This window comes from Solanum verrucosum, unplaced genomic scaffold, assembly GCF_900185275.1.
Source record: "Solanum verrucosum unplaced genomic scaffold, falcon-dt-bn FXZP01000022.1, whole genome shotgun sequence".
In the NCBI taxonomy this organism is placed as follows: domain Eukaryota; kingdom Viridiplantae; phylum Streptophyta; class Magnoliopsida; order Solanales; family Solanaceae; genus Solanum; species Solanum verrucosum.
The window spans coordinates 440,503-466,560 of NW_026020086.1; the positions used below are offsets into that span (position 1 = coordinate 440,503).

Consider the following 26,058-nt stretch of genomic DNA (forward strand, 5'->3'; position numbering starts at 1 on the left):
TCTGAATTAATTGAGATTTTAATTTGTTTTAAAAAGAAAATTATAAAATCTTACTCTATTTTTCGAAAATTAACTATTATGCTTTCTTATGTAGTAGTACCATAATATTTACACGTCAAAATCATCAAAAAAGTATATAATAAAAAAAATAAAAGAGACGAAGTTTCCCAACACTTTCCTTAGCGTCTCGCAAGTTCGCCTTTTCTCTGTAGCATCTGCAACTATTTTCTCTCAAATCTCCCAAATTCTGTCGGTTTCTCCAATATCGGGTAAATTCTCCAGAACTTACTTTTTTTTTTTCAAAAAAATTGGTTCAGTATAAAAAAATATAAAAAATTGAGGCTCAGTAAATGTTTATTTACAGTGAATACAATAAAGTATAGTATATTATTATATATGTTTGTTTATCTGCACATAGTTCGAGTTGAAAATGGTGAATTTGGTTGAATATTGATAGTTTTTATGTTTTTTATTGGTATTGTAAATATGATAGTATTTGGTCGGTGTTGAAGGCGATAAACCCTAGTGAAAATTTGATTTTTTGTTTTTTATGAAATTGGGGTTTAATTTTTTTTTTAGATTTATATGTTTTGGGTTTGTTTTATGTTGTTTGAAATATTACAGAGAAAATCTGAGAAAAAAAAAATTGTTGTCAAATCTGGTGTCATCTCTCCTGCGACAGTAGAGGAATTTTGGAAGTGGAAACGATGAGTGAAGAGAATGTTAAAGGGTCGCCGTATAGGCGGCATCAGAATGAGGATTTGGAAGCTGGAAGTAGTAGCAAGTCTATTGTGGATGATTGTGGAAGTCCTTTTGATATTCCAAGGACTAAGAGTGCACCTATTGATCGGTTGAAAAGGTGGAGGGTAAGTGTTTTTGATTTCGTATAATTATTGTTATTTTTTTTGTATGTATGTTTTGAGTTTGGATATTTAATTGGATCATATTTTTTTTGGTATTATGTGTTTTTTTGGAGTGAAATCTTATTTAGGTATTCATTTTATTTCGCCGTTATGATTTCTTCCCTATGAATGTTTTGTACTGCTTTCCTTATTAATCGACATGTTTTTTTCACCTTCGTATTACCTTTTTGGTGAATACTTTGATTTGTTGGACTTGAGCCGATTCGGGAACAACCTCTCTACCGCTATGTGGTAGGGGTAAGGATTGCATACACTCTACTTTGCCCAGACTCACTTGTGGGATTACACTGGGTATGATGTTGTGTTCATAGGGCTTATTTTTACTTGTTTTATTTTTGCTGTAATGTTTTGTGATTTTTTGGATGCTCATGTGGGTGTTTATCCATTGATTTTTTCTTTTCCCCCTTTTATTTGGACTTGTGTTTTTGTTTGTGATGGGTTTAAGGATCCATGCTTTTGGCTTGTTCTTTGTTTACTGTGTTATTAGTTTTCGTATATTGTTTCTTTTATTAGGAGGATTGGGTGTTGGTTTTCTATTGGTCGAGTCGCTAGGGAGTTGTCGTGTTTAATAGGGGCTTAAATGAACCATGGAGAATGTAGTTTGCATAGGTCAAGATTTATGGGGAAATGGATTGTAGTTTTTCATTTGGGTTAAATGTCGGTGAATTTTGAATTTGATACTGGCTTGTCATAAAAGGATAGGTGTCTCCAACTTCCATTCTTTCTATATTCAGTTTTTTCGTTCATATTTTTTTAAAAATATGGCCTACTTGAATCACCCTGTTGACAATAGTTAAGGAATTGACTGGAGGGAGAAGTTTGAGATGGGATTGATCTTATTAATCATGTCACCGTTAGAGAGATTGATTTTCTGTCTTCCATCCTCATTTTTATGTTTGAGATTTTTCTGAATATAACATTTTTATTAGCCTATCATGAACGATTTAGTTTACATCTGACATAATGCACTGGAAAATTGGTCTTCGGATTCCAATCCTGTGAGTTAACTGATAAACATAAAAAAGGAAATCTAGCAATGAATTCCTTATATGCCAAAACAAAGAAGTTTGGTTTGCAACCGTTGCCAAAACCCAAATGGTTATGGTATGGTCTTCATGACGGTTACACTGAATCCAAAATTTTATTACGAAGGGGATATAATGTGGAGTATTGACGGATAACAGAGGTAGCTCAAGTGGAAAGCACCTCCACCTCCAACCTTAAGGTTGTGGTTTCGAGTCACCAAGGGAGCAAATTACAATATCAATAAACAGATACAATGTGGAGTACTGAAGCTTTTCTGTTACCCAATGCAATGTGGCTATCCGTGTCCACTTTCTACATGATAGTTATGTTACTTCAAGGGTGATATATTCTTTATTGTAAAATGGATGGACACGACCACAGTGGTTGGACTGTAATAAAGCCTATCCCAAAATGACAATTATGCCCTCAGGAAGAGTATTAATTTCTTTTAATAAAGTGGCAGAGAGCAGTTTGGTTCCTGGTTATGTGAGTCTTCCTTTATTATATTGTTTGTTGATGTGTTGGAGAAGTCGAGTGTGTTAGTATTCTTGTTTCTCTGCTAGTTTGACAATTGCTGCATGCGTGCCTTTTCTGTTTATAAGTTTAATTTATTTAAAAAAAAACCTTTGCAAACTGTGATTCTTCCTCTGGTTTAGGACGGGTATAAACTTTTGCTGACCTGAGTTATCTTTTCTCAGCAAGCTGCACTTGTCCTCAATGCTTCTCGTCGATTTCGATATACGTTGGACTTAAAAAAGGAAGAAGAAAGAAAGCAATTGATTGCTAAGATAAGAACCCATGCACAAGTCATTCGGGTAAATATTACTCTCGAATATTTCACATTACCCTACAGTGCATTAAATGGAAGTAAATATTCTTTGTTCCTTCTTTCTTTGCATTGAATCAGGCGGCAGTTCTTTTTCAAGAAGCAGGGAAAGCAGTCAATGGTAAACACTTCCTGATGCTACTTTAAGTCATTGAGTGAAAACTATGTTGTGACAGCTCTAACTGTTTAGCCTAAAAAAATCGTATCCATATCTAAATACTGGAAGACTGAAGTATGTGAGAGAAAGTGGGTAATAACTAAAAATAACTCGTGGTTATTTGTTTGTTACATCACTTGAACCAATATATTGGAAGTTTATGTTCTCCCTTTCCTTGTTTGGAATGCTAATTAGCTTTTTCTGGTGGAGGGAATTAATTTGTAATATCTAGTCTTTTAAGTTGGTGTGGTAGCCGGCTGAAGGTGGCGACAGATGTCCGTCAGATACCTTTCAAATTTGCTTTATGGTTAAATGAAATAGTTCAAGAAGGCGAAGCGCAGTTCTTGTTTATTTATTTGGTGCAAATCACAAATACAGAAGCAGATTTAATTACTGACGGGTAGTTGTTGCAAAGAATTTATCACAGAATGTAGGACAATAGTCCAATGAAATTGGACCTTTTTTCCGTAGTTACTTTTTAACTGCAACAGTTACATCTTTGCTGATAATTTATGCTGGAGGTATCAGTGAGTTTGTTTTGTGTTTAAAGGGGAGTCTTAACCATTAGGCTTTTCCATTTTAGTTTTGAATTATGTTACTCAGACTCTCCAAAAATGTTTTCGCTCCCATGTCGATTCTCCACAAATGCACTACTTTTGGAGGATCCGACACCCCCCATGGGCATCTTTGAAGAGTTCGAGCAACATAGTTTGAAAGGTTTTCTATAGGTGAACCTTTGAGCCTAGATGTTCTAGTCGTATTTTCAAATGGTAGAATTTTTTGTATGTCACATGTTTCGGTGTAGTACTATTTTGTCTTACATTTTTTATGTTTTAGGGGATGGGTCTCTTAAAATGTTGCCTCCAACTACTCCCTCTCTTGGTGAGTTTGATATCAGCCAGGAGGAGCTGACCTTTATGTCTAGAGAGCATGATGTTACTGCTTTGCAGCAATGTGGAGGGGCAAGTTCACCTATAAAACCCTTAATTTTTTTCTTTTAGTCATACGAGTGCTTGGTGAAGTAAAAGTCTATCTTTGCTATTTCTATTGCGCAATGGTGTAACCTCAGGTTAAAGGGGTGTCAGAGAAGTTGAAAACAAATTTAGATAAGGGAATTGATGGAGATGAAGTAGATCTGCTGAAGCGAAAGAATGCATATGGATCCAACACATATCCTCGGAAGAAAGGAAGGAGTTTCTGGGTATGTGTTACAGTTATTACATCATTTAATACCGTGATTTACTGTTGAGAATAAATGTCACATTATTTATCATCAAACATATTACCCTTTTCGTGTGTTCTCCGCTGTAGAGGTTTGTTTGGGAAGCTTGCTGTGATACAACCCTGATAATTTTGATGGTAGCCGCAGCTGCATCATTGGCGCTGGGCATAAAGACTGAGGTTTGCTGAACACATGCTAACTTCTGGTCACCATTTTAGGATATAAAATTCTGCATTGCAAAACTATTTATTGAAATTTCAGTAGAAAGAGTTTCTGTTCTGTCTTTCTTTATTGATATTGAGTGGAAATATATATTTTGAAGACACACAACTGCGGCCGGGGGTGAGAATGGCAGTCTTAATAGATCTTGAAAAACACATTTGTGTTAATAGAATCTCCTGTGTTCATCATACCTATCAGTAAAAGCTCTCAAGTTTTTTGTCTTTTATGGGACTTTCACATATGCAAAGTACTCCCTCTGTTCATTTTTACTTGTCCACTATTCCCAAAATAGATTTTCACTTTTACTTGTCCACTTTTTACATATAAAAAAGGACAATTATTTTTTTCCATGTCTTACCCTTAGCATTAATTACTTATTCTCCAAATCATTTTTCAAGACTTAATACTAAACATCAATCACTAGCGGAAGTGTGGTAAAATAGCCATGTCAATTATTGTTTTCTTAATGGATGTGCCTAGTTCAAACGTGACAAGTATAAGTGAACGGAGGGAGCATATAACTATACATAGAGAATAATGCACCAATATCCATCAATTTGTTGCCGTGAACATCTTTATTCTTTTTTCCCAACATTCTTTTGGGCCTATTACGTCTTGACTTTTCCAGTATGTTTCATCTTCAAACAAGTATTTAATATCTGCTTGCGAGTCTCTCCTCGTGCTCTAATTTATGCTTTCTCCGTTAGGGTATAAAAGAAGGATGGTATGATGGAGGAAGCATTGCCTTGGCAGTGATTATTGTCATAGTTGTGACAGGTACAATGATTTCTGTAGCAATTTTATTTCAATAGAGCTCTTGATGTTGAACTTGTGTTTAATTTGGCTAGTATGAAGCAATGTGTAATGTCACTCAATTCTCAACACTGGACAAGTTATCAAAAACATGGGTTCGTAATTTATAGCCTGTTTGGCCACTTATACTGGGAAGTACTTTTCAAAAAAGTACTTTTGTAGATAGCAGTTTGTGTTTTGACTAATCTATTTCAAAAGCACTTTTGCCAAAATATTAGAGCAGTAACATGTGCTTTTGGAGAAGAGCTACGTCATTTAGCTTCTGAAAAACAACTTCTTCTGCTGCTACTCAAAAACATTTATTTTGTTTCTAAAAGCTTTGACCAAACATATCAAATTCTCTAAAATAAGCACTTTTAACTTCCTAGAAGCCAAACAGGCTATTCGATTGCTCTAGTTGATAGTCTTCGAATTTCATGTCAAACGTTAGAACTACAAGGTTAGTTGAAATTTGATTCAAAATGGGGAAGACTCGGGCTGATTAGGTTAGTTGGTATTTTTAATATAAAAGGGGAAAGATTGAGAGGTTGATCGATAATTATACTGATAATCGTAATTTGGCATACTCAATCGTACCTGGAGGTTTTTTACATAGTAGAGTCCAATTAGGAGTCATTTGGTATGTCAGATGGGATATGGTGAGATCACAACTTTGCACACTATACTAGAAATGATGTATAAGAGAGACGAGAGTTACGTGGTACCTTTAGACTCGAGCTCTGGATGAATATCCTGCACTGGGGTAAACATTTCATGCATAATTTAATATCTCCCTCCAAGTTTCGGAAGCTTGATTTCTTCTCTTAGCAACCAATGCTTTTACAAATATTAACAGTTCCAGTATCTGTTTTTTTCAATTAGGTTTATCTTAGGTACTATGTCCAATTTGCAATCAACTTATAGGGTAAAAGACAACTCTATGCTCAGTGCCGATGCCAAATTACTTAAAGCATTGTCATGGAATCTTGTAATAAGGATGCAGATGTTGTCAAATCTGTGATTTCTGCCTAGTTAGACGAATAAATTGTACAAGAAATTATGGAAGGAAAATGAATTCGGAGCAAATCTTGCATGCTCTTGATTAGTAGTTTCAGTTACAACGTCATATTAACTGATTAAAAAGATATCCAGTTCTAATATGCATTTACTCGTCTATATTTATTTATACAAGCCATTGCACAGAAACTATTTTAGCATTTGGATTATATCTAACAAATGAATAAAGCCTTAAAGTTCATTTGTGCTCTCCTGTTGGTAACTCACAAGTCCCCGGTATGCATTTGCAGCTGTTAGTGACTATAAGCAATCACTTCAATTCCAAAATCTTAATGAAGAGAAGCAGAACATACAAATTGAGGTTTGTCTTCTACTGTTTCCTGGTATTGCTTATGGCAATCTCTGTTTTTTGTCCTTCCCTTCCATACCTTTTTATTTTTGTTTTAACATTCTGAGGGAGTCTAATCTTAACAGGTCGTTAGAGGTGGGCGAAGAATTCCTGTTTCAATATTTGATGTAGTTGTTGGTGATGTTGTACCTCTGAAAATAGGTGACCAGGTCAGTTTCCCTCTCTTCTTCCTTTATTTTATGTTGTAAGTATGACATCTTTTCTATGAACCTCTTTTCTCTACATTGATTGCAGGTACCTGCAGATGGAATATTAATCTCGGGTCAATCTCTTGCACTTGATGAATCAAGCATGACAGGAGAGAGCAAGATTGTGAGTGTTTCTAGTAATCTCTTAGGTTACACGGCTGCAATTTCCTTGTTAACTGGTATTACTTTTGTTATCCAGGTTCGCAAGGATTCTAAATCTCCTTTCCTAATGTCTGGATGCAAAGTAGCTGATGGATATGGAATGATGCTGGTATGCTCTGCATGATGTCTCTCTGTTTGAAGAGCCTACTTTGGTCGTTTCCTGTTAAACTTTAATTTCAGATATTCAAATGGCTTTAGAGATCCCTGATTTGCTGTGAAAGACATGGTTAAATAAGCAAACCATTGGAATTAGGGTCCGAATTGAGATGAATGGTTCAAGGAGTTCATATAGTTTACCCAAACTTTTTTTGAGACCGAGGCATGCTTGATTTATTGATTGATTTGCAAATGATTTTATACACGTCATGTTCATTTCCAGGTGGTAGGTGTTGGAATAAACACAGAATGGGGATTGCTGATGGCAAGCATTACAGAGGATAATGGAGAGGAAACACCATTGCAGGTTATTTGAGTGTGAGATGTTATGATTCTGCTGAAAGATTTACATTCATAAATTCAATTTGTTTGCGTATTTCATTTTAGGTCCGTCTGAATGGGGTGGCAACCTTCATTGGCATAGTTGGGCTCACTGTAGCTTTACTTGTTCTGATTGTCCTAATGATCAGGTAGTGGCAGAATTTAATTGATGCTGTTTATCCTTCACTTTACCTCTACTGCTCCAGGAGTCTTAGTTTAAGAATGTATGTACAGATTCTTTACTGGTCATACTTATAAGCCAGACGGATCTCCTCAATTCACAGCTGGGAAAACAAAAGTTGGCAAGGCTGTAGATGGAGCTATAAAAATATTCACTATTGCTGTATGTGTATTTTTTATAATGACCTTTATGTTCTCTAATTGTCTGTCATCTCACCAGTGACCTGTGGAAATGTAGGTTACAATTGTGGTTGTGGCAGTGCCTGAAGGGCTTCCTTTGGCAGTTACTCTAACGTAAGTTTGGTCTTTCAGTTCTTGCCTATCTTTTAGATTCCTTGGTTGTTAAAGACAAGTTTGAGTATGGTTGTGAAGGTCATGTGTATTGCTGGAGATCTCCAAGTGATTGATTAGTTTGGTCCTTCTGTTCTTCATCAACTTGCGTTACTATTGGACTTTGTATCAATATGATTCTCTGTTACACAACTGGTATTTTGAATTTGTCTCTGACTTGTCTTGCAGGCTTGCCTATTCTATGAGGAAAATGATGGCAGATAAGGCTTTGGTAGGAGCAGTCATCTTTCTCTGATTTCTTTTCTCAAGATTTCTGTGTTCTAAACAATATTTAACTGCAGGTAAGAAGGCTTTCTGCTTGTGAGACTATGGGCTCTGCAACTACAATTTGCAGTGATAAAACTGGAACCTTGACTTTGAATCAGGTTGAATGTTTTAAAATCGTCTTGTATTGTGCTTTTCCCGCTTCCTCTTTTCATTCCCCTTGGTTTTGGATGGGTTTAGTGTTGATGTTGTGGATGAAGAGCCAATTTATACTGTATACAACCTTGCTTTACGATGCTGCCTAGCTTCAATTCTGACCCCCCACCCACCCACCCACCCCCACACCTTTTTTTTTGTAGATGACTGTGGTTGAGGCCTACATCTCTGGTAAAAAGATTGATCCACCTGATGATAGATCTGAAGTGCCCCCGACTGTGTTGTCTCTGCTTCATGAAGGGGTGGGACTGAATACAACTGGCAGCGTTTTTGTACCACAGGCAAGTCAATAAAAAATTGTTTGCTTTGTCTAGTTGGAGCCTTTATGTGATTTCTATCCTTTTTATTAGAAGTTGATATAATTTGGGTAATAAGATGTTTTAGTGGCAATGCTCTAATTTATATGACATTGTTTTTTGATTATTCTTTCATTCCTTTTTAGTTTTTGGCGTAACAGTTGCTGCTCCCAGCTGATGGTCTCAGTTAGTAGAAATGTTTTTTGAATGGGTGTTTATTTGTTCGTACTTTGAAAAACTGACACTTTTGGTAAAGTAAAATCAAGTTACACCAACACCTGTCTTGTGCTTCTTGATTATGATGAATGGAGAAGAGTTCTTGGTTGCACTTGTTCCTTGACAATACGATGTTGACACATACTATATATGTTTGAGGAATTATTGATGTTTGCAGTGATCTATTAACTCTGAATGGTTGTTAATCTGCTATTCCATTACTATTGCGGAAAGTGTTTTCTTTGCTTATATTGATAGCTTTTCCACATTTTATAAGGTGGTTGATATTTTTGAGCTGTGTGTTGGCGTTGTCCTTGTGGTCCGGTTAGAAGTGGTGTTGGCAAGTTTTGACATGAACCTGTTGCCTTGAAATATAGTGTTTCAATTAGTGGAAGCTTACTTGCAAAGTTGACAGGGATTCACACTAGTTTTTTTTAGATAGTAAGAGGAAAATGAACTGCTGTATGAATGGAAATTATCAATGGTTGAATAAAATGGTGGTTTATCGAATAGTTCAATAAAATGGAGGCTTAGGTACTGTTTTCTTCAGATAGAATCCTTTTGGTGGGGGTGAGATACTGCTTGATATGTTTGTCCAACATGGTTCCATAGGGCCTGCGCTGGTGATGCTTGTGTATAAATATTGTACTTATCAAAGAAAAGAACAGATTGTTTTGAGAGTGATTTCTCTAATTAAACAAGTGCTGAAGCACCTCGGAGTCCTTTGGTTCCTTATGGTGTGAGTTCGTGTTAATCAGTTAAGGGGTGGTCTTGCCGGTTTTACTTTTTCACTTTGTGAGGATTACATTCTGCATTTAGATAGAGAACATACTGCAATTGAAAATCATGTGCTTCCTCATTTTCTGATAGGGTGGTGCTGCTGTTGAGATTTCTGGATCGCCGACAGAGAAAGCTATCCTCCAATGGGGTCTCAATGTAATTACGCTATGCTTTATGCTTATAGTAATTGATCCCTGAATTCTCTGAAGTAAACTGGTATTTTCTTCTATAGCTAGGGATGAATTTTGATGCAGTACGATCAGAGGCATCTATAATCCATGCTTTCCCATTCAACTCAGAGAAAAAAAGAGGTGGCGTTGCTGTGAAGCTGGTAATGCAATGCTCAATTCTGAAGCTTATTTTCTTATCATATAATAGGATTTATTTTTAGCTATGTTGCTCCGACTCCCAAAATATGTTGCCATACCCGTGTCCAATCTTCCAAAGAATACACCACTTTTGGAGGATTCGACACACACTGGAAGGCATTTTTGGAAGTCCGAGCAACATAGATTTTTAGTGTGATTATACCTTTTACTTGAGGACTTCACAGGTAAGCAAACTAAGAGAAAAGTGACATACGATTCCCATTTGATCCTTACTTCTGAATAGTAGCCATGTGCTGTTTCTTTTCTTCCAATTTTCTTTCTCTAACCAGCTTGTGAAGAGCAATCTCCGCATCATCTTGAAGAGTCAGGCTTATAATGTAAAAGTTGTTTATGCTTTGAGCTTTAATCATTCTGGAACTTGACTCGCTGGATCTTTTTCCTACTTGATGGCTAGCTAAAGACCAAAAGTTGCTTAGGCGATGTTCAGAAATCTATTATTTGGCATCCAGATGACTCGAACAAAAACATTTGCTTCTATGTCCATCTCCTTGTCAAAGAAAAAGTCCCACCTCTTCTATGGATGCTATAAGATTTTCTCATGATAGGGAAAATATCTGAAGCTATCTGGAATGTCTGGATGTTGTAAATTAGATCTTAGAGATTTCTGATCATGGAAAAACCACCTTATAAAATAGGATTTGTATCTGGATGATGCCTCAGGTGATACCAATGCTGTGTTTCTTGATTCGACATGTGGTGACCCTTCATGTTTGGTTTGCTGTTTTGCAGGATTCTGAGGTTCACTTGCACTGGAAAGGAGCTGCTGAAATTGTTCTCTCTTGTTGTACAAGTTTCATTGATGAGAATGGGTCGGTAGTTCCTCTGGGCGATGATAAGGTTTGTGGAAATGTTTGTCTTATCAAGCAGTTGATCTGTTTAAAAACTAAAAACTAATCAATCACTAGCATTTTATCCTATTTTAAAAGGGTGATGTTCTCTTTCTCATTTTGAGGAATATCGGTCAATTATCACTCGTGGAAAATTGTCATATGAACCACTGCATCTGAAATGGGCGCTTTAAGAGATAAAAGAATGCCAAATTTGAATGGTCTCTTCCATGAAATTTTACTATCTGCTGTAACTTTCTTCAATATAGATGTGAGTGATTTCTGCATGTTGTTTTTTGCAGGAGACTGCATAATTTTATCGATTCAAAATGATTTGGCATTATTTTATAAACTAGTAAAATTATCCGTGCTTCGCGCGGAAATTTAATAACACGAAGTTTATAAAATAATACTTAAAACCTATCAGGCATTAAAGCTAAAACACTATATTATCTTACATACAAGATTACGTAGTAACAAACATTAATAATGTAAAGGAAAATGAAAATTATTACATATTATCATTTATCCTTAATAACATAAGCATGAATTAATGATTGTAAAAATACATATCAGGATCTGTAACATAAGCAGTGGTGTCAGTGAGCCACTCAACATGAGTAAAGTACACAAATATTAAATTGTGAAGAAGAAGAAGAAGTAGTTCAGAATTTTCGTTGTTCTAAAATGAGGGGAAATCCCTCTATTTATAGACAACAAAGGGTACTGTGAACAACTGTTTATTGTGCCTTATCGAAAATGTTACAACTGTTTGGATAAGTTGCAACCCTTCGGGAAAGGTCACAACCTTTCATAAAAGTCATAACTTTTTCATAAAAGCCGCAACTCTTCATTAAAGTCGCAATTTTTCATTGAAGTCACAACTCTTCATAAAAGTCGCAACTCTTCATAAAAGTCACAAATTTTCATGAAAAGGAAAGGCAAGTTTTGGGAATAAATAAATTAAAAGGGAATTCTGATTTGTGGTGGCGCCACGTAGGCGGGCATAAGGTTCTCTTTTATATATATATATATATATATATATATGATATGATTTTTGGCTTTAATTCTGAGTATAAGTTCATTTACGGTCCACAGATGTCACGTTTCAAGGAAGCAATTGGCAACATGGCTGCTTCGAGTTTGAGATGTGTTGCTATTGCATACCGGCCATATGAGGTGGAAACAGTACCTACTGAGGAAGAAATAGATCACTGGGAAATACCTGAGGGTGACCTAATATTGCTTGCAATTGTTGGCATTAAGGTACTCGTAAAATCTTCCGCCCCCTTATTTATATGTCGACATCTTTTTCTCTTCTATGTTCCAAGGGAAACTTTTCTGCAGCACACAGATGGAAATGTTACGGATCTTGCAAGTTATTGAATTATTTTGGTTGTCTGTTTAAAGGGTGTAAATTTTTGAGCCAAGTCAAAACCAAGCTGAGATCTTTATGAGCCATCTTGAACTGATCCTTGTCCGAACTGTTTTTTGTGTTTGGCTGACTGAAAATTGAGGCTTGAGCTCATACAATGGGGATGATTTATGAACTTGAGATTGTGTGCGGAAGGCTGACCTAGGGTGGCAAACAGATAAAACAACTTTGGAAGTTGACTATCAAGACTGCAACAGAAATCCTAATTTTCAGTTTGGCTTTATCTTACCTGGAAAAACTTTTTAGCCATAAATAGTATGTCTATGAATGCAAATCCCAAAGGTCGCGGTTGGAGATGATAGATCAAAGTTTTGTTGACATTGATTTCATGAGATCTTCCAAATTAATCTATGTTTTCCAGCTGCAATGCACAATAGTACAAGAGTCAATGGTGGTTACTCTTTGGGGAGTGAAACCTATAGCTATGCTATGGAGCAACAGTGGTGGTGCAAAAGGGGGTGTAAACAATCTAATGCAGAAAAGCTAAAGCAATCAGGTGCAGAACCACAACTATGGGGAAGTTGAGTGGTGAGCAAGTAGCGGTGACTTGGAGGAAGTAGCAGTGGTGGCTAGGAAGTTTGAGAATGGAGAGAGAGATAGGAGGAGGGGTGGTTAGGGCCACCGGACAAGCACTAGTGTTTCCTCTTTAAATATTTGTAATGCACAACATCAGAAAAGTGAATAAAAGCAAGCTTGTCTTCTGATGAGTCTTTTGACCTAGCTCAACCTTAAAAGAAATAAGCCTAACAAAGTGGCAGCTTTATCTTTTAGCCTGGATAATTCTAGGAACTGGGTGCTCAGTTTTTCTACTTACTGTGTCATAGCCTTTTCTGCAGTTACAGTTCATTTGACTTCCTGCTATATCTACATTTCCTTTCCATTTTTAAGAATATATAATGCTTAAGTATCATTTCCTTTGTTCTTATCACATGTAATTAACTCTTTATATTTGTATTATAGGATCCATGCCGACCAGGCGTAAGAGATGCAGTACAGTTATGTATTGATGCTGGCGTGAAGGTGATTAGAATAATGCATTTGCACTTAGTTTTTTGATTTGTCATGTATTCTGTTATTAGCTCAATGATGCTCGCATATCTGTTTTTGCTGTAAAAATGGTTCTTCTATTCTAGTTTCTTTTGGTTTCTGTAGAAATTGTGTTCTATTTCCAAACATGGCATTTCACGGGTTTTGAGTGTTACATTGATGTGTTGGTGCTGTTAATTTATAGGAGAATCGTGAAGAAAGCCTTTGTGTTTTTATTTATAATGGGAATTTGCCTATTTGTGTATTTCTTATTAAGATAAAGTATCTTTTGTTGCTTCTATGTGTATCTGTATTTTATTTTCTATTCTATTCACTGTCCTGCTTGTGTTTGTCAGTGGCATTTTGTTAAAGCAAGTCAGATTGTCAGTTTTCAATACAGTTAATCCAATGGAAGATACTTAAGAGTTAAATATAATGCAGTACTGGGTTTCTGGTGCCATAAAGAAACAATGTGGAAAGTTGCAAACTCCATGACTGAGTGGTAGTTCTTGGTAGGGAGTCTGTGATACTTGTATTTTGTAATGCATAAACATTGGTTCTTTTTGGTTTCATCGTAGTTGTGGTTTTGAACGGATAGTGTGATGCCTTGACAATAAAGAATTGAACTAGTGTTTCCTGTTATTGGTATACTTTCTTAGAGATCTTTTCAGATTCATGGGACTGAAACAAATTAGGCACCTCAGCTGCTTGTTAATTTGTGATTTTGTTGTAAAGTTCTTGTCTTGTGTCACCAGCCTGACTGTTCTAGGAGTGTATTATGGAATGTTTTTCCTTGACAAGCTGTGTTCCTCTTGCATGCATAGTGATTTCTGAAATGGTTGACTAATCCCTGAAAAGCTTCGAGTGTGGCCATACTTGTATATGCCTCTAATAAAAATGGTTCATTTGCTCATAGTGTAACCTATCCCTTTTCGTATTTGAACTTAGTAAGTCCCAGCATGGGGAGCTGTGTTACATGCTTGTAGTGTAGGATGTCCACCACTATAGGATGTACTGTTGTATTTGTCTCTTCCAAATCTTTTTAAATAATATTTAGCTGCCATACCTTCCACAATATGTGATGGCATATAACTGTTTTCCGTCAAATTCACAGGTAAGGATGGTTACTGGTGACAACTTACAAACAGCAAGGGCAATAGCTTTGGAATGTGGGATACTTAGATCTGATGCTGATGCAACTGAACCAAATCTGATTGAAGGAAAGAGGTTTAGAGCTATGTCCGAGGAGGAAAGAAAGAACGTGGCAGATAAAATATCGGTATGGAATGAAACTAGATTGTTTTTAGTCGTTCAACAAAGTTCTTCCTCACTTTAAATTCAACACCATGTCTAGGTTATGGGAAGATCGTCGCCCAATGATAAACTCTTGCTTGTTCAAGCACTAAGGAGCAATGGCCATGTTGTTGCTGTAACTGGAGATGGTACTAATGATGCTCCTGCATTACACGAGGTGCTCTTCTTGGCTGGTTGAGAAAATACTTGTGTGATTATAGAAAACATGAGGTCTACTAGGTGTATATTTTCTTTCTGAATCATTTTATCCTGTTCGCTGTTCCTTCGGCCCAAGGATTTTCCTTCTGTTGCTATGTGGTAACTTGCCGGACCTGTGATTGTTGAAGTCTCTGCTCTAGTTACTTATGGTGATATACACGCATAGGGCCTTGGGATGAATGTCTAAAATGCGTTGATCGTGGCTGGATACATCAGTTGCCACTTATCCGCAGTTCTGTTTTTTAATTCGTTGATCAAACTTTCTTTGTGATTCTTTCATGGGGTAGCAGTTTTACCTTCAAAACTAACCACCATATTTGCTAATAAGATTTCCTTCATCGCTGTCTTGTAGGCTGATATTGGTCTTGCTATGGGAATTGCTGGAACAGAAGTTGCCAAAGAAAGTTCAGATATCATTATACTGGATGACAATTTTGCTTCTGTTGTGAAGGTCAGTTTATCAAGGAAGTTATCAGGTTTTTTTCTACAGTAAAACTGTAAAAGATTAACTTGACTCGCATGTTTGACTAAACTGCTTTGAATGTATACCCAAGAGTCGTGTTTATATAGTTTGAACCTAAAACAAGATGCTGCTAAGGATAAGTTTATTGTGGGGCTTAGTCATCTCTTACTTTATGACAGAAGCGCTTAGTCATCTCTTACTTTATGAGAATTTTCCCTAAAGATTTTAGTACTACCGAGTTTCCGATTTCAGAATGCATGTTTTCTCTATGAAAATTTAAATTGCCTTCAGCAGTTCTGAAGTCTATCTATTTTAGCTGATATATTCTGCAAACCCATTTGTATCTTTTCTAGTTGCTTTGATTGAAGTTCTAAGATTTTCAAACCAGTTCACGGTATAATTATTTCTATTGTTCTTTCCTCGCCAAATGCAGGTTGTCCGATGGGGCAGATCTGTGTATGCTAACATCCAGAAATTCATCCAGTTTCAGCTCACTGTTAACGTTGCTGCTCTTATAATTAATGTTGTTGCTGCAGTTACTGCTGGTGATGTCCCATTGAATGCTGTTCAGGTTTTGTTACTCTGCCTTGTATCATCGATCAGTGTGATTAGAAAATGCACTGTAGTGTTCTACATTACATTCTGATGTTGATCATTGACGTTTTCCCATTCACCTGTGCAGCTACTTTGGGTAAATCTTATTATGGACACCTTGGGGGCGCTTGCACTGGCCACAGAACCACCAACTGATCACCTTATGCGCCGAAATCCTGTTGGTCGAAGGTTAGTTTGTAGATTAATCTTCTGAAAAAAGTAACTTGCTTCAACATTTTAATTGCAAGGATATTGGGTTTGTGACGTCAAGTTACTTTAGCTTGACTCTATTACTTTATCTGCCTATTTGTAGTATTACAGATGGGCTAGGTTTTTAAAGATAGCTAATCTGTCATGGGGCTCTGCACTTGGTTTCCTATTAGGAGGCCTTTATGCACGATGGTTTGTTAGAATTTCTTCTTTTGCATAAAGTGTTGGAAGTAGATTTGTATTGAAGCTGTGAGATATCTAGAGCTTCAAGTACCCAATGACCTGTGAGTGATGTGACCTAGTGGCCTACCAGGTTACTTCATTAAAAAATGAAGTGGACTCAAGCCTTGGAGACTAGGGTTCAAACCGAACAAAGACAAAAAATGCTAGGTGGTTGCAGTGTTACCTGGTACCTCTGCTGGTGGGAGGTAAGAGATAGCAGTTATCCGGTGGAATAGTTGTGGTGCGCACAATCCGGCTTGCCCATCAATGTTATAATATAGTCGTTCTACTCTTCTCCATATTTTGTTATCGCACCATGCCTATTTAGATTTTGGATGCTGCCCATATATTAAATAGCATGACCTATTAAACATCTGGCCCTATGATGTGCTGAAATGAGTGAAAACCTCCCTAAAGGAAAACCATTCTTCCTTGCTAAAAAAAAGAAAGAAAAGGAAAACCATTCTTCTGTGCATTCTTGTTGCAGTGGGTTTAAACAATCTCACTACATTCTTAACATTCATGTGATTATAGTGTAAGCTGGATTCTATACATTTCCGACTCTTTCCACTCGTGTTACTAAATTGTAGGGACTTCTATAATTATCGAATACCTTCAGCCATTCATTTTAATGCTTTGGTACCTTTTTTGGATAACCGTGGTGGTCTGGCAAGCTTCCGCACTCCTCGACTAGTTCCACGGGATACATGCTACCTCCCACCAGCAACAATTACTTTGTCCACTAAGGCTAGGAGGGCAGAAGGGAAGAAATGACCTAGTGCTTTTGTCTCCGCTGGATTTTAACTTGAGACCTCATGATTCTCCTCCTACTTTAATTTTGACCATTAGGACACTTTATGCTTTGGTACTTTTGTACATCCATCTTGTATTAAACACATCTAGTGGTGAAACTATTTTGCAACTCCAGGCAATGATTTTCCAATTGGATCAACTCATTTTCAGCTTCTTTCTATATTACTAGCTGATGTTCCTATAGTTATAATGTTTCTCGGGCGCATCATCAATTGATTGTTTGTTTAATTCTATCTCAGGGAACCTCTAGTCACCAATATCATGTGGAGAAACCTATTAATACAGGTAAAATAAATTTAACAGCGATGTTCCCAGATGAGAAACATTCGTTCTATATTAGTTTTGAGGTTAATACTCCTGGTTGAACATCTGCAGGCTCTGTATCAAGTTTCAGTTCTCCTGGTCCTCAATTTCCGAGGTAAACAAATTCTGCATTTGGAGCATGAGACGAGTGCGCGGGCTATTGAAGTGAAGAACACCTTGATTTTCAACGCTTTTGTCTTCTGCCAGGTAAGAATATAACTGATAAAAACTATCCTATGATTGGCTTTTGCACTCTCCATATTGTATTTTTCCTTCCATGAGAAAGATTATCTATTGTGGGTACTTGGTGCAAACTCAAGCATGTCTGCTGTCCCAGGATATTTGTCCTACTTATGCTTTTGGATTGTGGTTGTCCACTTTCTTAATTCTAATATGTTTGAAATACTTCTAAAACTTTAGCCTCCCCTTATAATTTTCCCCTTCATTCACCAATAAAAACATCAAAACATGTTCTATCTGTTTACACAACAGATTTTGAATAATTCATATTTTTTGACTCTTCCCTTATTGAATCAAAAGTGGGCAACCAAATTTGGACGGACAGAGTATTTGATCTCTTCCCTTTTTAGGATGTTGGTTGTGTTTCCTGAGATGACTTGAAAATTAAATATGAGATATAACAATCTTCTTGGGCTTCCTTCAACTTCTCCTGCAGTCTTCCTTTTTCCTCTTCTTTTAGTTTGTTCAGGAGGTCTGTGTATGAGGTAAAAAGTCTGAAGCTAGTTTGTTTGGGGGTATGGGCGTATGTGATAAGTCTGAAACTGAATTCTTCATATTGCTCTCAACAAGTGAGCAACATAAATTCAGATATTTGCCTTCCTATCGAGATTTAATCCCTGCTAATGACTTAAAACCACAGGTTTTCAATGAATTCAATGCTCGGAAGCCAGATGAGATGAATGTGTTCAAAGGAGTCCTCAGAAACCGTCTATTTGTTTCAATTGTCGGCCTCACAGTGGTGCTTCAGGTATATACATCATCCCTATCCTTCTCTTTGGCACTGAACATCGACCTTTTTATAATAACAATATCTTTTGAGTTGTAAGATAGAAAATCTCCCAACTACATATCTAGGGATGCCGTTGGGTAACAACCACAAAGAATTAGAAATATGGGATGGAATTGTGGAGAAGACTGAGAAAAAATTAGCCACTTGGAAGACACAATACCTATCTCTGGGAGGAAGAATAACAATGATCAATTCTGTCTTAGATGCTCTCCCTATTTATGTTATGTCTCTCTTCCCCTTACCTGCAAAGGTGGAAGATAGATTAGATAAACTAAGGAGAGATTTTCTTTGGTTGGGCAACAAGGAAGGAAAGGGCATTCACTTGATCAAATGGCAAACTGCCCAACTAAGCAAGAAATCAGGAGGTCTTGGCATTAAGAATCTAGGTCTGCAAAATAGGTGCTTACTGTCAAAATGGCTATTGAGGTTTGGTAAAGAGGGGCAGGCTCTGTGGAAGGATGTTATTGTTAGCAAGTATGGACAAACTGATTCATGGACATCCAACACTGTGACCAGCACCTATGGGGTCTCAGTTTGGAGGTCTATCAGAAATTTGTGGCCAAAACTAGCGAGGAACATATGCTACAAGGTGGGTGAGGGGACTAGGATCCTTTTTTGGAAAGACAAGTGGATAGGACAGAACTCCCTCATGGAGGACTTTGCAGATTTGTACTCTTTTTGCGACAACCCTGGAGCATCTATTGCTGAGATGTGGTCTCAGCAAGGGTGGAATATAACCCTTAGGAGGCTCTTAAATGACTGGGAGGTGGATAGAGTAGCCAATTTACTGCAAAGGTTGGAAGATTTTCCGGGACTCAACACTAATCCTGATGCAATCAGATGGAAACATGATAGGGATGGGGAATTTTCTGTTGGAAGAATGTACAAAAGAGACCTGGCAACACACCCGGGGGGCATTTTTGGACCTTGGAAACAAATTTGGAAATCCAACACCCCAACCAAGATAAAGTGTTTCACATGGTTAGTGTGCAGAAGAGCATGTCTGACTCAGGAGAGACTGAAAAAAAGAGGATTTCAGATTGTTTCTAGGTGCTTCTTTTGCCATGAGAAGGAGGAAACAAACAATCATTTGTTCCTTCACTGTAGAGTGACTTCCCAGATATGGTATATGTTTCAAAGCATTGTTCAAGATCCTTGGGTGGTGCCTGAGCATACTGCTGACCTACTAAACTGTTGGATGAGAAGAGGGGGGGAGTAAAACACAGAAAAAATGGTGGAATCTAGTTCCATCTTGCATATGGTCGTCAATTTGGAAGGAAAGAAACAATAGGTGCTTTAAGAATATTACTAACCCAATGCAGAAAGTTAAAGAAAACTGCATTAATACTCTATTTTTTTGGTGTAAAGAGGAGGGTATATATGAAGTAGATCAGGTAGTAGATTTCCTAGGCTCTTTGTAATCATGACTACTTGGCCTTTGAATTTTATTTTTTACTTTTGTTTGGTTGCCAGCATACCCTCATTGCTGATGAATACAACTTTACCATTCTCAAAAAAAAATAAAAATAACAATATCTTTTTATTGCTTAGGTTATCATAATATTCTTCCTTGGAAAATTCACTTCAACTGTGAGACTGAGTTGGCAATTATGGCTAGTTTCAATCGTCATTGGAGTAATAAGGTCAGTCTGGTTTTATGCACTGCATTATAATTGATCTTTAATCTTTTCCGGTACTAAGTGAAGTTAGTTTTTGCTCAACAGCTGGCCCCTTGCAGTTCTTGGCAAGTTGATACCTGTCCCCGAGAAGCCATTTAGTGAATATTTTTCCGAGAAACTACTAAAACGAAGAAATCGACAGGAGTGTTCATAGACATCTACACACACAAACTTAACTAACCAAAAGTATGTCGTGCTTTGTAAGAGTGGCGTTTCTTTTGCTGCTGTACAGTACAGGAATATACTGCTAACATTTCATTTTGTGGATGTAGTAGATCAGTATAATTATATTTCTTTAATATGCCTTTTTAAGTTTGGGGATGCAGTCAACCTTTTGCAGCAGATATTAGTTTTCCCGCGACTGTATTCTACTGTGATGTTCTGGTCTAGAAAGCCCTTTTGTGCTGTTCAATATAAGATGGAACTTCTTATCATTACTTCAAAATTTTCCATTTGTATGTGCACTTGATTATAACATTATTTTGCTTCTGCAATGAGGAGATGGACGGTGTTTTTCGCCAATCTTTGACAGTACATATAATTTTTATTTAATGTTGGCTTGCCGAAATAGTATTACAGGTAGAAATGATTCTTTCACCTGCATTGACAAATAAATGAGTGGGGCGTGAATTCTCATATTCACTAAAGATTAAAGAATGTTCTCTTTTTCTCAAGTTACCAACCAAAGTTTGGTACACAATATAGTTATTTTTATTTGTAATCTTTTGGCTTGGCAAAATTTGCAAACATACTTCTTTTCATACCCAATGACTACAAGGTTAGTAGGGATGGTATTGTGGCTTTATTTCTTCATTCTTTCATGTCGAGCTTTCAAAAGCCACTTGGGAGGGAGAATGAACAATTGAGCAATTCCTCAAAGCTTGTTACTTATAATACTTTTTAAAACTTAACACGTTACGATGGAAGTGATGAGGAATTAAACAAGTATAACATAACCCCATTAAAGTACTGTGCAGTTAAATATAAGATGAAAATATACATGAATCAATCAGAAAGATTTTGGTATAGAAGGCTGTGAAAATGATGCATAGCCTTCTCAACTTGTGGCGCGTAGCGGCCAGAGCAGTATGCAGGTGATTCAAGGCCTCTTTGAACAGCTTCACATAACTTTATATCCTCCATCTGTTAATTGTAATCAGCAATGTTATAATGAGTATGAAAGCATACAGATTGCAATTATCGTGACGATGAAAGCTTGCATATTTTTACTGTACCTGCACTGTCTCACTATCCTCGAGACTCTCTGCGATAAAACTCTCATCACCCTGTGAACAAAGATGATGATGAAATTGCTAGCTCCAAGTAATACCTTTTATCTTAGAGTAAGAAAACATATTGTACTACGTACATTTACCTTGACAGATGAATCAAGAAAGTAGTCAAATATCACTAGACATTTCCGAGGTCCTTGCGGCAGTACGAGATTCGTGTCCATCCAAGGACCGTACCTACATTCCCCCTCACAAAGCTCCAGAGTTTAGTTTTACAAGAATTGCAGGTCATGACGTTTATGTATATGTTAATGAAGCACCAACCTGTTGATCATGAAGTTGGGATACACGAATGCATATAAAGCTTTTGATCCAAGTCGATCAAAGTCTTGGTCCTTTTCTGCACTACCAGTTTCACATCGTTGGATGCTCACTTTCTCAAATATCTGATTCATTATTAGGAGTTACACGCAACAATAGAAGTATATAGAATGATAAAGCTGATGTTGGACATACAGTGGTAGAGTACGAGTCAAGTGTCAGACCCAAAGCAAGACCTTTATGAGCATATGGCACATGATAACCACCATCCAAGTAGTTGTCACAGAAAACCTGCAAGAGAAGAGACTAATTTGAAACTTTGAATTGATTCAAGTTTGAAAATTAAGCTTGATTCTGGGATCAAGCGCATAATCAGATAGTAAGAACGGAGATGTCAAATAACTTTCTCGACCACTAAAATGCATAGCTAAGAGGAGGAGAAATCATAATGTGAGTACTAACTAACCTTCCAGTTACACTCAATGGTGTATTCACGTCTGCATAAAAAAACTCAATGAAGAATCCACTCCACCATCAGCCAAGATTTGGGATGAACTACCCAACCATTCGTTTCCAACCAAGTCAAAATCGGATTCTTGTTCAGGCAAAACTCCATTTTCAAAATTGACAAGTATGAATGGTCCCCATACAGCTACTCTCATTGGGACTAGTCCCATCTCCTATCCTTCATATAGAAGACCAAATCACCCCGACATTATACATAACGACCATGAACTGAGAATATAACATATATTTATCACATACATTCACTTTGAAGTTCTTGATTCCTGTTATTCTAGTTGCCTTTAGAAGTGCTCCATCCAATCCATATGTCCACCCCTGCGAACGGAAGAGCCATTAAATGAAGTATATCGGATAGTACTTCCTCCTCTATGTCTAAAATTATAGTATTGCATGCTATAACAACCAAATAAGCTACATGAGAATGATATCCTCTGGGATGCGTGTACGACGCCTAATATCTAAGTACATAAAGAAATCAAGAAAAAAAAAATCGATTGACAAGAAGCAAAAAGTTTACTTCTGAATTAACTAGTTAAGTAAGTGAATATTACGTCCCTCGTCTGACTTGTTGATGGTCACAATACCCATTCATCACAAACTAAAGGAGGAAGAAACACAAGAAACTAAGGAGAATTTGAGTCTTCAACGTGTTGTTACTACTGTTCTCTTCTACTTTATTTTAGCATGGCTTCTTCATTATTGTATTTCCTTTCAATACTTGATATTGATATGCTTTACTTGAGCCGAGGGTGTATCGGAAACAACCCTTCTACCTTCACAAGGTATAAAGGGGTATGACTGCATACACACGTAACACACCACCATCTCCACACCCCACTTGTGGGATTATACTTGGTATCTTGTTGTTGTAACCTTGATATCTACTTCACTCAGCTCATACATTTAACGACATCGACTTTAAAATAATAGATCTTAAATTTTATTTTAAATAATATCACAAGACAACCATACAAACTCATATACTCTAATAATTAGCATATCTTTTGTAACAGGTTTGACTGTAGTACTGTATTTCATTTGCAAGCTTAACACATGAAGGACGTAGCAAAGTCGAAACTCTTATTTTACTTGCTGTATTAAATGGTACTAAATGAACTTATATATGCTGGTCATACCAGTAACCAAAATGTGTGCAAGCAAAACGATATTGGCTGTAAATCTAAACTCATTTTACCCCACTAGTCTCTTCTTCTAGTAAATGTCATTGCATGATGACTAGTGGAGTAAAACGAGTTTAGATTTACAGCCAATATCTGCTAGTTCACTCACATTTTCTGAGGCGAGGAAAACGGAAATCAGTTAAAAGGATCAAGAATGCTCTAAAACTGAGTAATAAAAAGCTCACATGGTATGGACAAACAAAGCAAGAGCTTTTCCCACTTCCTGAGGCAAGAAGAGAGGCATGATGGCGACAAACATTGTGAAAAGCATGTATTTTTCCACCATCATCTCGACATACAACATACTCGACATTCCCCAATCTGTATTTCAACGATTAGCTACTTGAACAGAACAGATAAGGCATAGAAGTTGACCTCAAGAATAACACGAACGAGAGTTAGTACCTTCCAGTGAAATATTGCCTAGGCTCTTTGATCTGTTCAGTGTACCCTGAAATTGCAGAAAAGTCACAATTCAGAGAGAAGAATAACTCACTACTCTCTTTTTACTTGTCCTATTGTCAATACAATTACCACAATTTCGTTCCCCGTGATCAGGTATCTTACCATCGCGTCAGAGGCGTATTCAGGATTTATAGATAATGGGTGCACTATTACAAAAAGGTGGATCTAAGACATAAATTTGACCGGTTAGATTTTTTTATTGAAAAACATTAAAATTTTAAAATCATAGGTCCAAAATTAACTTTTATTTATCCAAACCAGTTACAAAATCTTAGAAAGAAAACTAAAACAAGATAGATAAAAGATTCAAATTTCTAACCTCACCTAGAGAGGTGCACCCAATCATCATCGTACTACATTATATGATACTTCAAGTCTTGGTTCACGCATCTGTATTTAAATATTTTTTAAAAATATAACACTACTATATATGATTTCGGGAGGGGACCATGGGTTCACGTGAACCCGGTGACCCCCTCCTGTATACGCCCCTACATCGCGTTAGGATATAGCATCCTAAGCAGATTGCACTCGCATTGAATTGAACTTTGCAAGCTACACTTTGAAAATATGCCTAAAAAGAGCTCTCATAACAGTATACACAAAACACTTCAACAACGTTAGACTAAATTTTTCTCTATTCCCATCACGGAAATACACTTGCACATGAAAAAGTACACACACACAGAGAAAGAACACACACACCAACCACTGATACAGTTGCAAATGAAGAAGGATTCCCTTCCCTCCCATGTATAATAGTACTCTCTCCGTTTCAATTTGTTTGTCTAGTTTATTTAAAAAATAAACAAGACTTTGGAATGTTGTTGCCTTAAACTAGATAGGTAGAATGTATAAAAAATGTCTTTTAATCCTATAATCTTGAACATGCCACGCGAAAAATTGTAATTAAAGAGTTGCTAAGAATAAATTATGATCTTAAAAAGAGTTGCTAAGAGTAAATACTATCCAAGGTATCAATCTTCAAACAAAAAATTAAGACAAAGCAATAACAAAATACTATCCAAAGTATCAATCTTTAAACAGAAATTCAGAGAAAGTAAGAATAAATACTATATAAACTATCAATCTTTAAACAAAAATTTCAAGGATGATAAAGAAGCATATATACTCCCCTCTGTCTAACAATAGTTGTCCACTATTGACTCGACACAAGAATTAAGAAGGGGGTAATTTTACCAAATCATCCATGTTAAATATAAGTCATCTAAACAACAAGGGTAAAATAGACATAACATATTAAATTATTCATTGATTTTATAAACTGGTTGGACAATTCAATAGTATAGTGGACACGTAAAAATAGACGGGGAGATCTCAATAAGATAAGAAAAGATGTCATACCAACAGCTTGCCAACCTTTGAAGAAGACTTGATTGAGTTCATGAGTGTAAAAACAAGAGTCAGTATACCAAGAACTAGGTGGGGTGATGGCTTCTTCAATTGGGATTTTGGGATCAAATTCTAAAACCAATTTTTGATTATAATCACATGAAATTTTAAATGGAAGATGATGTTTTCTGGGTTTTACAGAACAAGTAAAAAATTGAATAGAAGATAATTTGTGTTTGTTGAACTGATGAAAAGAAGTGAATCTCTGTAGCACTACCATGTTTTTGGATATGTTTTAGACTCAAATTATTTCTGTATTTTGCAGGCCAAACAATAATAACATGATCTTGAATTTAGCTACTGATTGAGACTTAAATATGAGAAAATAATATTACTAAAATAGGGGAAAAGGGGTCTGATATATATTCCTCAACTTTATCAGAGCTAATATAAATTCACGTTCTGAAAATGACTAATATATACTCTTATTGATTATATAAATGACTCACATTTATTATTTTCCTTTAACGTAAGTGAAAAAAAAATGAAAAAACTAATTTTTATTATTAAAAAAAGACAATTTATGTAGGGATATATTTTATCCTTCTCACATGTTTTTTTTTAAAATTTTTTTAATTCAACGTCTAATTTGAATTTATTATTTTGATGGTTAAATTTATTCTTTTCACTTATTTTCTTATAAACTTTATTATAGATATTCTAATTTCTTTTTAGAGATAAAAAATTAAATTACAATATATCCACAGGAAAATAGTTTTGATTTTCTTAATCTTAGTTTGCCCAAAAAACAAAG

General features: G+C 36.3%; 3 protein-coding genes across 3 annotated transcripts in view; 2 read left to right on the top strand and 1 right to left on the bottom strand.

The window, feature by feature from the left end:
- The window catches only part of LOC125824606 (suppressor protein SRP40), a 63,508-nt gene that overhangs the window by 34,728 nt on the left and 2,722 nt on the right, over nt 1–26,058 (top strand). The window lies entirely within an intron of this gene.
- On the top strand, nt 578–20,701 carry LOC125824607 (calcium-transporting ATPase 10, plasma membrane-type-like). Its single transcript, XM_049504012.1, has 33 exons — nt 578–866; nt 2,648–2,764; nt 2,857–2,896; nt 3,770–3,894; nt 4,002–4,133; nt 4,244–4,333; nt 5,084–5,153; nt 6,476–6,546; nt 6,660–6,743; nt 6,829–6,906; nt 6,982–7,053; nt 7,324–7,407; nt 7,488–7,570; nt 7,656–7,764; nt 7,840–7,895; nt 8,121–8,163; nt 8,234–8,317; nt 8,516–8,653; nt 9,755–9,820; nt 9,897–9,995; nt 10,783–10,890; nt 11,979–12,146; nt 13,276–13,335; nt 14,456–14,620; nt 14,696–14,812; nt 15,206–15,304; nt 15,750–15,887; nt 15,999–16,099; nt 17,395–17,440; nt 17,531–17,665; nt 18,339–18,446; nt 20,040–20,131; nt 20,213–20,701. The coding sequence occupies exons 1-33, from the start codon at nt 708–710 to the stop codon at nt 20,319–20,321; spliced, it is 3,246 nt and encodes a 1,081-aa protein (XP_049359969.1). The 5' UTR covers nt 578–707; the 3' UTR covers nt 20,322–20,701.
- On the bottom strand, nt 21,173–25,524 carry LOC125824605 (choline monooxygenase, chloroplastic-like). The gene is given in 11 exon segments (XM_049504009.1): nt 21,173–21,310; nt 21,403–21,453; nt 21,543–21,636; nt 21,724–21,845; nt 21,916–22,011; nt 22,187–22,228; nt 22,230–22,400; nt 22,486–22,560; nt 23,612–23,747; nt 23,832–23,877; nt 25,257–25,524. Coding segments are annotated over 11 exon segments (1,239 nt in total).

Coding starts and splice junctions, on each gene's coding strand:
- LOC125824607 (XM_049504012.1), top strand. CDS start 708: ATGAGTGAAGAGAATGTTAAAGGGTCGCCGTATAGGCGGCATCAGAAT. Junction 7,765..7,839: donor TAAAAATATTCACTATTGCT/GTATGTGTATTT, acceptor GTGGAAATGTAG/GTTACAATTGTGGTTGTGGC. Junction 8,318..8,515: donor GAACCTTGACTTTGAATCAG/GTTGAATGTTTT, acceptor TTTTTTTTGTAG/ATGACTGTGGTTGAGGCCTA.